We start from the raw sequence: 12,320 nt of genomic DNA on the forward strand, positions 1-12,320 counted from the left end.
AAGTGGACAACATCAATACAAATGCCAATTCAGTTTGCACTGCTGATTTTCTTGTGATCTCACTGCTCTGTGCTTACTAATTAGAATATTATGCAAAATGTTACTGGTTCTGGCGACAGATATGTGTACTCACTGACTTTCTTTTATTTGGGGAAACAATGAGAACACCATTTCCAGGAGTGTTTAACCAAATTAATGACGAGTACAAGATGAGATTTTCATCTCACAATCAATTTAATGGTTATTATTCTGCTATCTTAATATGAATTTCGTGCCATTCCAAACTTTGTCAACAGCAAGGTTGTAACTTAGCATAAACTATTTCAGTTATAATCATAAAAGGTACTTTTACATAGGAAGGACGTGGAGGCTTTGGCAAGGGTGCAGAAGAGGTTTACCAGGAGGCTGCCTGGATTAGAGGGCATGCACTATAAGGAGAGGTTGGACAAACTATGGTTGTTTCCTCTGGAGCGGTCGAGGCTGAGAGGAGACCTGATAGAAGTTTATAAGATTATGAGAGGTATAGATAGAGCAGACAGCTGGTATCTTTTTCCCAGGGTGAAAATGTCTAAAACCAGAGGGCATGCATTTAAAGTGAGGGGGTAAGTTCAAAGTAGATGTGCGAGGCAAGTTTTTTTTTACACAGAGAGTGGTTGGTGCCTAGAATGAGCTGCCAGGGGTAGTGGTCATAGAGTGGAGACAGATATGATAGAGGCGTTTAAGTGGCTCTTAGATAGGCACATGAATAAGCAGATAATGGAGGGATATGGACCATGTGCAAGCAGAAGGGATTTGTTTAATTTGCCGTCATTAGCTTAATTAGTTCAGCACAGCACTGTGAGCTGTTCCTACGCTGTCTGATGTTCTATCTTCTATAGCTATTGTGCAAAAGAAATCCCAGATAACTATAAATGGAACAGCTAACTATAAATGGAACTAATAGAATCCAAAATAGGTATTGTACTGTACTTGGAGAGAGTCTAGGAGCCAAACCGGAAGTGTTTGTAAGTACCATCTATAGTAATCACCAAAAGATATCAGGAGCTTCAAAACATGGAGAAGCACTTTATTACAGACTAACTACAAATAACATCTGATTAGGTCACGTGTGATAATATATCATTAAATTAGTTATCCACATACCTCATTAGATAGAATTATACTATACTCCTTGAAAAAGTGTTTCAGTACATGGTTCTCTATATCCACTTCTGGAGCAAGCTCCCCATCACACGTTTTTCGAGTATTCGCTGGTTTGTTTCTCACTGCTATCATTTGGTCAACATGAACACTAACTTTTTCTCCATTACACAGAAGTTACGGTTGAGCACTGCATGTTTGTACTTTCTCACCAATACCCCACTTCTCCATGTCATACTTATTTGCCAGTCTCAATACTCTCACTTCTTGCATTGTCTGCACCGCTTCTCTTTGCCTTTTCCTATGAATTGTTATAATGCAAATCATGATTTTGCTTTTGTTTCAGCTACAATGTCCTCTCTAGTCTGGGCTGTAACAAATTCATGCACATTCAAAGTCTGCAAAACATCAACAACTTGGCAAATTGTAAAGTTGTACAGTTCTTGAACAAGAAGTTAACTAAACAATGATTTATAATTAAACCCATATAACCCTAGTCATCTCGTCTCTTTGAGGCTTCCTTAAGAGTGTGTACAGATCCTTCAGCTGCACTATTTGAAGGCTGGATGGTATGGGGGTCTCTTGAATACTTGATACCATTGTACCTCGTGAAACCTCCAAAGAGAAAGGACATGAATTGAGGCTGATTATCTCACACCAACTCCTCAGTGCAATATGTGTTGCAAAAAAACAATTTCAGCTCCTCAAATGTACATTCTGCAATCATGCATAATCCCACACATCTAAAAACTTCCATTTGAAATGAGTATCGATAAAGATGAGCAAGAGATGCTGTCAGCTTTCTGACAAAAACTGCTATTTTTGTTGATTTTGTTCTGGAGCTTAGACAGGACATTAAATCTTCGTGATCTTTGCCAGTACCTGGGCTATATATGAAGCTTCTAGCAGCAATTTTCACCTTTATAATGCTAGCATAATCTGAGTTTACTCAATCTGTAGTTCATCTTCTCAGGACGCGAGGGCTGACTATTCTATACCCCACTTTGGACATCCTTGATCAGTGGACAGTTTGAATCTTCCATTGTAAAACACTTGCAGTTCCACATCTGGACATATCAGAATTGGCTCAACCTCAGAATCTGCTCAGCTGTGTTTCAGAATGGTATCTTGCTGTGCAGTCTCAGCGATTTCTACAGCTGTGTCATTATCCATTAGTTGCCAGGTAAAGATTGTGTTTTCTTTGCCCATGTCAACTTTTAGGTTATTGTCTCGAATGAACATCAATGTAGACAGAATCCACATCTTACACAGTTCTTCTAAGCCAATCATTGCCTAGCAATAGATTGCTCTGTGTAATCAGCTACAACTATTAGCTAAATCTACTTGTTGACCATTAGAACACACAATGTATTGCGTGTAGTGTAGCAGTTAGCGCAACGCTATTATAGTGCCATGGACCCGGGTTCAATTCCGGCCACTGTTTGTAAGGAGTTTATACGTTCTCCCCGTGTCTGTGTGGGTTTCCCAAGGTGCTCCGGTTTCCCCCCACATTCCAAAGATGTAAAGGTTAGGAACTGTGGGCATGCTATGTTGGCGCCGGAAGAGTGGCGACACTTGCGGGCTGCCCCCCAGTACATTCTCAGTAACGCAAAAAGACATATTTCACTGTGTGTTTAGATGTGCATGTGGCTAATAAATAAGATACGATATCTTTATTAGTCACATGTACATTGAAACACACAGTGAAATGCATCTTTTGCATAGTGTTCTGGGGGGATGCTTCCGGCGCCAACATAGCACGCCCACAACTTCCTAACCCGTACGTCTTTGGAATATGGGAGGAAACAGGAGCACCCGGAGGAAACCCACGCAGACACGAGGAGAGCGTACAAACTCCTCCCAGACAGCGGCCGGAATTGAACATGGGTTGCCGGCGCTGTAATAGCGTTACGCTAACCGCTGCACTACTGTGCCTGCCCACAAATATCATAAATAAATATCTTATCTTATTTGACCCAATAAATTCACCAGAATATTCACATCACAGCGGCGTATTCATTTCTACAGGCTGGTTGTTTATTTGTGTTTCTATCTTGAAATCTTGCTGCTTCCATTTCCACTTGTAGCTCTGCAATTCACATCTGTTCTATTGATATCAGCTTCAATACACAAGCTCTCTCTCTGCAGTTTCCCACTGGATGCACCCTCCCTCCATGCAGGAGTCGTGTCAGTATTGCTGATCTGGTTAGTTGTTCCAAATTTGAATTTGTGTGTCATTGCTGCTTCTCCTTTCTTCTGACGCATCAAACTTTGTTGCCTTAATTTAACCAGATGTGTGGTGATTCTCTGCCATTGCATCTGCAGCAAGAATTTCTTTAAACTACTATTTGTTTTCTGAAGCCACCATGCATGGGTTATTATGATCAGTTGTCACCAATTGTGGTGTATTTGGTCTGTGAGCCAGTCCTATAGAGCGGTTAAGTACTATCTATAGCAATCTCTAGTGCACACGAGGAGCTTCAGAACATGAGCTTCAGAACATGTGCATATTTTACTACAGACCAACAACCAATGTGTGTTAAAACCACAAAACTTATGACTTCATCATGTAATATGCCTTCCTGATTCACTTGCTTGAAAACATGCACCACCAGGCACAAGGACAGCTTCTATCCCACTGTTATAAGACTCTTGAACAAACTTCTTGTACGATAAAGATGAACTCTTGATCTCTCAGTCTACTTTATCATGGTCCTTGTTGTCTACATACATTGCACTTTCTCTGTAACTGTGACACTACATTCTTCATTCTGTTATTGATTTTCCTTTTGTACTACCTCGATGTACTGATGTTTGAAATGACCTGTCTGGATGACATGCAAAACAAAGTTTTTCACTGTATCTTGTAATGCAATGATAATAAACCAATTACCAATTAAATACAAAGATAAAAAGCACGACGATGCTGAAGGAACTCAGCAGGCCAGGCGGCATCCGTGGAGAAAAGTAGGCAGTCAACGCTTCGGGTCAGGACCCTTCTTCAGGACTGAAGATAGGGAAAGGGGAGGCCCAATATATAGGAGGGAAAAGCAGAGCAGTAATAGATGAACAAAAGGGGGGAGGCGGGGTGGGCACAGGGTGGTGATAGGTAGATAGTGATAGGCAGGTGCAGGGGAGGAGGGTAGAGCAGATTCCCTGGGGGATGGGTCAAAGGTAAGGAGAGAGAGGTAAAAAGAAAGGTAGAAAAAAACGAGGCTAGAAAAGAGAAGAAGCATGGTGGGGGGGGGGGGTGGTTGTGGAGAAGGGGGGGTGGGGATTACCTAAAGTGGGAGAATTTAATATTCATGCCATTCGGCTGCAAAGTTCCAAGACGGAAAACGAGGTGTTGTTCCTCCAGTTTGCACTTGGAATTCTCCTGGCAGTGGAGGAGGCCGAGGACTGTCATATCAGTGATAGTGTGGGAGGGGGAGTGGAAGTGACGGGCAATGGGGAGATGCAGATACACAGGTATGGGGACTTTAGGGGAAAACTGACTGAGCTATTCTTTTCCTGATCTCCAACATTTGTACTGACAAATATTCTGTACCCTACCTATATTTGTTGATATAGTTATGAACAATGACATTTACAACTATTTGAGCTCTCTATTCTCCAAATCACAGCAACATTTTGTCTTCGTGGGTTTGCTTTGGTTGCTCAAAACAATCAACAAGCTGCAGATGCTGGAAACAATGGAGATATTAGTAGTCTTCCTACCTTTGCAGGATATGGCCATCTTGAAGAATGGAAAAAAAGAATAGGAAAAGACCATTCAACACCTCAATTTTGCTCTACCATTTGATCAGGCCATGGCTCATAAGTATTGTAATTACATTTAGCTACATTGACTTCACATACTGTTTTTTTTGAGTTCAAATCTATTATTTACATTTTTATTTAATTTCCTCTCTAAAAAAAATGACCACAGCTACATTTGCCTCTCCCCTATGGAAATGGTAAACTAATACATACTGGAAACGTGCAGCAACTCTTTCTCAGTTACTGATGGTAGGGCTGCAATGGTTTACTAAATAATCATTCTCAAATTGAATTCAAATAACCCTAAAACAGCAAGTTGCTGTCACACGGTTTTTGCCAACTCTAAACTCTCAATATTTCAGCCGGTTTGCAGGTCACAATTCTGTCCTTATTGATTTCAGTCTAATTCAGAGAAGCAGTGAGAGCTCTATTAGTTCCTCAAGCGATCAAACTGAAGTCTGCTAACATTAAGGAAAATTGGCTTTTCCCATCACACACACACAAACTGAATCAATTATTTGCCAAATTTGGCATTTTAGACACTCAACCTTGTTAAAGCTCCACGATCGAGCCCTTAATTGTAATCAGCAGTTTTATTTCTATCACCAGGCACATCTTCCCCTCAGCCTCTCTCTCTACTTTCCACAGGGACCGCTCTCTCCCTGACTCCCTTGTTCACTCGTCCCTCCCCACTGATAACCACCACCACCCCAGCACTTATGCCTGCAACTGCACTGTGCTACACCTGTCCCTACACCTCCTCCCTCACCACCATTCAGGGCCCCAGACAATCCTTCCAGGTGAGGCAGTGCTTCACCTGTGAGTCTGAGGGTGTCATTTATTGCATCCAGCGCTCCCTCCTGTATATCGGTGAGACCCGACACAGATTGGGTGACCGCTTTATCGCGCACCTTCGCTCCATCCGCTGCAACAGCCAGGACCTCCCGGTGGCCACCCACTTCAATTCCACATCCCACTCCCATACCGACATGTCTATCCATGGCCTCCTCTACTGCCATGTTGAGGCCAGATGCAGGTTGGAGGAACAACACCTCATATGCCGCCTTGGGAGTCTCCAACCTGATGGCCTCAATATTGATTCCTCTAACTTCCGTTAACCCCACCCCTTCTGTTTCACACCCTCAACACTCCTTCGTCTTCCCTTATTCCTGTGGCTCCCTTTCCCCACCTTGCTGACCTGCCCACCTCCTCTCCTCCCCTCCCCTCCCCCATTCTTTATTCCACGGTCCACTGCCCTCTCCTACCAGATTCCTCCTCCTTCAGCCCTTTGCCTCTTCTACCTATCACCTCTCAGCTTATTACATCTTGCCCCTCTCCCCCATCAGAGAACTGTTTATTTCCCTCCATGGATGCTGCCTGACCTGCTGAGTTCCTCCAGCACATTGTATGTATTGCTCCAGATTCCAGCATCTGCAGAATTTCTTGTGTCTCCTTATTTCTATTCTTAATTGGGATTTATAAACTGTACCTTTTCTCTTCACAGGTGCCTTCCATTTAACTTGCCTCAGTTGTGAAATAACTCCCACCCCGGTCATTCTCTCTTCTCCCCTTTCCCATTGGGCAGAAGATACAAAAGCCTGAAAGCACATACCACCAGCCTCAGGGACAGCTTCGACCCTGCTGTCATCAGGCTCTTGAACAGACCTCTCACATGCTAAATGATCTCCCAATCTACCTCGTCGCGGCCTTTGCACTTTATTAGTTCACCAGCACTGTACTTTCTCTGTAGCTGCAACACTATATTCTGCATTCTGTTTTTCTTTTTACTTGTACTTACGTATGGTGTGATCTGCCTTTGTAGCATGCAAACAAAATCTTTTCACTGTATCTCAGTACATGTAATAATAATAAACCAATACCAACAGTGGCACAGTTGAGCTGTGAGTTTTGCCCAAGTTTTTCCTCAAAGACAAAGACAAAATAATAGATGTTGGGAATCTGACCAGATTTCCAATGTCCCTCCTCTATAAAGGTGCTGTGAGGATGCTTCTCCTAGGGGAGAATCTAGAACTAGGAGTGGGGGGAGTAGGGGGAGGGCATTTTGTCCAGTTAAAGGGGCAACCACTTGAGACACAAGAAAAGGAATTTCTTTTCCCGAAGGGTTTCAAGCTCCTGGAATCCTCCACCCCACAGAGCTACAAATGCCCAGTCATTGGCCACATTCATGTCAGAGATACATTTTGGACCACAAGGGACCCAAGGATTATAGGGATGAGGCAGGCAAGTAGAGGGCAAAAATCAGATCAGCCTTGATCTTACTGAATGGCCAAAACAAACCCAAGGCCGTGTGTGGCCAAATACTTCTCCTCTTTCTTATATTTTTAAAGTGAAATGCTTAGATTTGAATTGAAGCAGCGAGTGGTAGAGTTCTAGGAGAACATGGTTCTCTGAAAGTGGCAATACAGAGGGACAGAGTGCTGAAGGAGGCTTTTGGTATGCTGGCCTTCATCTGCCAGAGCAATGAATATGGGAGTTGGGAATGTTACGTTGCAGTTGTACAAGATGATGGTGAGGCTGAACATGGAGTACTGTGTTCAGTTTTGGCCACCGTGCTTTAGCAAACATGCCATTAAACTAGAAAGGGTGCAGAAAAGGTTTACAAGGATGTTGCCAGGATTTGAGGGACTGGGTTATAGGGAGAGGTTGGGCAGGCTTGGACTTCATTCCTTGGAGCATAGGAGTCTGACAGGTGATCTTCTAGAGGTGTATAAAATTATGAGGGGCATATACAAGGTAAATATACACGGTTTTTTTTTCCCAGGATAGGGAAATCAAGAAACAGAGGGCATAGGTTTAAGGTGGGGCGGGAAGATTTACTAGGAACCTGAGGGTTGTCTTCTTCACACAGAGGGTGGACCATATATGGAATGAGCTGCTAGAGGAACTGGTTGAGACAGGTACAATAACAACATTTGAAAGACATTTGGGCAGGTACATGGATAGGAAAAGTTTAGAGGGATATGGATCAAATGCTGGCAAATAGGACAAGTTTAGATGGAAATCTTGGTTGGCATGGATGAGTTGAGCCAAAGGGCCTGTTTCCATGTTGTATGACTGTAAGAAATTAGTCAACAGAGCTCAGCAGTTTATAGATGATGCATGAGTCTACACCCAACCTGTCTGAATAGCTGGTGCCTTATGGATTTAAACATTTTCTTCTGATAAAGAATCAGAAATCAAAAATCTCATAAACAGGACATTCATGTCCAATAATGCAGTTACTCAAATTTGAATTAATTCATTAAAACTTATATTTTTCTTGTCCTTTTTTTCCCTCAGAAACATCAACATAACGTTCATGCACAATATGACAAAACACTTCATACAAGACCACAGAAGTCAGGAGTTGCTCTATTTCCGTGCTATGAAGAGGAACATGGTTTTGAAGCATCAATCTTAATCCAAGTGGCCAATTTTTAAACACGCGTGGCTTATTACGTTGATAATAACCCGGAGCAAGAAACATCGCTCAATTAAAAGCCAGCATCTGAGGTCGGATCAGATCATCTGGAATAAAGGAGCTCAAAGAGCTGACACCGTGGTGAGGAATTTCAGTGCACCTGCACCTGCACCCAGAGACCTTGTAATCAGGGCTGCAAGGAAATTGCAAGATAAAGGACTTAGAAAACTCAGGTGCGAGTGCGTTATGTATGCAATTGTGCTGTACTTGAATTTCCCAGGTTGTTTGAATAACAACAGGTCAGTATGTGAAGCCAAATATGAGTGTATAAAATTGTGAGGGGGATAGATAGGGCAGATAGAGTCATTCCCCACCCCCCCCCCCCCCACCCCCAAGTGAAAAGGTAAAATATTAGAGGGCATAGGTTTAAGGTGAGATGGGAAACGTTTAAAGGAGATTTACGAGGCAATTTTTTTTACACACAGAGATTGGTAGGTGCCTGGAACACGCTGCCAGGGGAGGTGATAGAAGCGGATATGATAGCAATATTTAAGAGGCACTTAGGACAGGCACATAAACAGGCAGGGGATGGAGGGATACGGACCATGTGCAGGCAGATGGGATTAGTTTAAATTGGCACCATGATCATCATGGCATCTGAAATAAAATAATAGTATCAGAAGGGGGAAATACTGGGTTGTCCTAAAAAACCATTTGGTTTATGATTTGGTTTGTCCTTCAGGGAAAGGAATCTGCTGTCCTTTTGTGATCCAGCTCACAAGTTACTACAGAGTAAACCACAGTAATGTGGTTTACTCTTTCTTATTACAGCAATCAACTTATTGAATCCTTACAGGCTCCCAGCAAAGCAACCCATCAGTCCCATTTCCCTTCCCTTTTCCCCTTTAGCTATGAAACTTATTCTCTCTCACCTCACTTCACTTTTTAAAAAAAACTATTAATCTAAGCTACTCTCTGATTAGGCCCAGCCTACCACACAGTGCAGGACAAATCAGCCACAAGCAATAGATTTGGTCTACAATGTCTTCATCCCATGAATGAATCAAACATGGACCGATGAACTAGATTCTCCAGGTGAGGTGAGAGTGACAGCCCTTGACATCAAGACAGCAGTTGATGGATTGTGGCATCAAGGAGCATCAGGGGAAAACTATCTCATACTAAGGGCGCTAGTTGTGGTTATCTTAGGTCAAACAGCCCAACCCAAAGACATGGCTGCAGGAGTTCTTCATAGGATTGCTCTAGGCCCAACAATCTTCGGCTGCTTCAACAATGCCCTTCCTACCATCATACAGTGTACATTCCATTGTACACTTGATTGCACAATGTTAAATTCTATTCACAACTCTTCAGCAATTCAAAGAGTTCATGCAGCAGGGTTTAGACAACATTCAGGCATGAACTGATAAGTGGCAAGTAGCAAAGCATCACAAAAATATCATGCAGTTTAACATCCCCTGCAAAAGAGATTCTAACAACATACTCTCGCCATTTAATAGTATTACCATTGGTAAGCATCCTGCCAACATACTGGCGATCGCCACTGACCAGAAACTCAACTGAACACAAACACAGAAGAAAACAGGAGCAGGGGAAGGCCATCGGGCCCTTCAAACCTATCCCACCATTTAATGTGATACTGGCTGATCTACGCTGGCCTCAACTCCTCTTCTGTGCCATTTCCCTATACCCCTCTATTTCTTGATTTATCCACCTCCACTTTAAATACTTCTAATGATCCAGATTCCACCACCCACTGGGGCAGAGAATTCCAAAGAATCACCATCCTCAGCAAGAAAAAATTTCTAGGTACCTCAGTTTTAAATAACTGGCCCTTATGTTGTAGTTATGTCCCCTTGTTCAAGACTCTCGCATTAGTAAAACCATCCCAACATCTACTCTGTCAAGCCTGCTTAGGATCTTGAATGTTTGAATAAGGTCACGCCTCATTCTTCTAAACTTCAAGAACACAGGTCCAAACGATTTAGTTGCTCTTGGCAGGACAACCTTCTCCTCCCAGGAATTAGCCTGGGGAATCTCCTTTAGACTGCTTCTAATGTTACTGTAGCTTTTCTTTTGGCAAGGGGACCTAAACTGTGCACAGTGTTCCAGGTGAGACCTCACCAACACCCTGTACAATTGCAACAAAATCTCCCTATTTTTAAAACTCTAAATAACTCCTTTGCAATGAAGGCCAAAATGTTGTTTGTTTTCTTAACTACTTGTTGGAGCTGCCTGCTCACTCTTTGTGATTCATGAACTGCTCACATAAATACCTGTGGCTACAAAATCTGGTCAGAAGTTGGTAATCCTGCAGTAAGGAACTCACTTTGACTTCCCAAAGCCTTTCAACCATTTATAAGGCACAAGCCTAGATTGTGAAGGAATATTTTGAATGTATTCTCTGCCACCAGAACTGCATTACAAATGCAAAAGATTCCTTGATTAAATATTCCTAAACTGGGTGGATGATGGGTTAAGTGGCTTGAAATTTATATTTTCATCTTTAAAATGTAGATGTACTTTCTTCACGGACTGATTCTTTGGATATATTTTTACCCTGTGCTTGTGTCAATGAGATTGTCCTTGAACTATCCGGCACGTTCCTGACCACTACAGATTAGCAACACTATGACCACTTTTTGATCACTTTGCACTAAAATGGACTTGTTTTTTCTTGTATTAATTGTTCTTTCTTGTAAAAATGGTGCATACTTTATGTCTAATTTATGTTTCTCTTTTGAATACTGTGAATATGATGCCACGTGCCTGTGATGCTGTTGCAAGTAAGTTTTTCATTGCGCCTGTGCATAGATGTACTTGTGCATATGACAATAAATTCAACTTTGACTTTGAAATCAAGGCATCAATTGAATTTAGCGAAATGGTACATCAATAAGTATGCACCCTTATTACACCCCCCACAGGAAATTCCAACACCAACAGCTAATTAATAAATAAAATTTTAATTACTAATAAATGCATCAGCAAAATTAAAAAGAGTGAACTACATGTTGCCTTCAAAACTCAAACCATTTTCAACATAAAGCATTTTCAACTTTCAGTTCATCTCCAAATCACACATTGCTGATTTTTGCATTGTTGTAAGGTCTTGCCTTCTCATTGACTGGAACACACCCACCAACAGATGAAGAAAGTCGCCACTGTCTTCTCAGGCCAACTAATGCCAGTGTTTTCAGTGAGGCCCATGACCCATAATAAATATAAAACAGTTATAATGCTCCATTCCTTTTCACTCTCCCCCATCATATACCATGGACACCCACAGCAGGACCTCTCAAGAATTCATCAATGTGATTCCAACATTGCTCACAAAGACATACAAAGATCCACTGCATACATGAACATTTTCATAACTTCCAAGCAGCGATCAGTAATTCAAGTCAACCGGGATCGGTTGTGTAAATGCTTATTCCACAGTTGTTGCACCAAGAACCAGCCTCTGCAAATCTATCACATCGTTTCTAAATGGATCTTGATTCATCGCAATTCATTTTTTTTACATAAGCATTTTTCCAGGCATCTATTTTTTTTCCCACATATGATGAAAAAATCTAATGATGAATGACTACTTAGTCGGAGAATCAATTTATTAAAACCATCCTTATTATCACTTATAAATGAATTAATCATTAACATTAATGGAAGCTTGAAGTTATGCCAATTATTTATACTAATTCAAGTAAATTATACTTGACCACATCCACATACTTTAGCTGAAATTCAGAATCATTTTTGGAAAACATTAATACCTGTTAAATGCTGTGTAATAGACTGTGTACAAAATGAAACAAGTCATCAGGACACTTACCATCACCAGTTTCCATTAGCTCAGCATTGCCATACTTTGGGACTGCTCTTGGTGTTGATCCTTGTGGGCGTTCAACTTGTATTGAGTGCTCTGTAGTGTAAGTGGTGATATCTGGAGGTGCAGAGTGGTTTTCTAATAGAAGTAAAG

General features: G+C 41.8%; 1 protein-coding gene across 2 annotated transcripts in view; it reads right to left on the bottom strand.

Moving 5' to 3' along the window:
• LOC127570339 (disco-interacting protein 2 homolog C) overlaps nucleotides 1-12,320 on the bottom strand; it is a 504,340-nt gene that overhangs the window by 177,177 nt on the left and 314,843 nt on the right. For both annotated transcript variants that reach the window (XM_052015787.1, XM_052015786.1), the window contains exon 6: nucleotides 12,174-12,305. In XM_052015787.1, coding sequence (XP_051871747.1) covers nucleotides 12,174-12,305 — 132 coding nt within the window. The remainder of the gene's footprint in view (nucleotides 1-12,173; nucleotides 12,306-12,320) is intronic.

The sequence above is a fragment of the Pristis pectinata genome, chromosome 5, assembly GCF_009764475.1.
Source record: "Pristis pectinata isolate sPriPec2 chromosome 5, sPriPec2.1.pri, whole genome shotgun sequence".
Classification (NCBI taxonomy): domain Eukaryota; kingdom Metazoa; phylum Chordata; class Chondrichthyes; order Rhinopristiformes; family Pristidae; genus Pristis; species Pristis pectinata.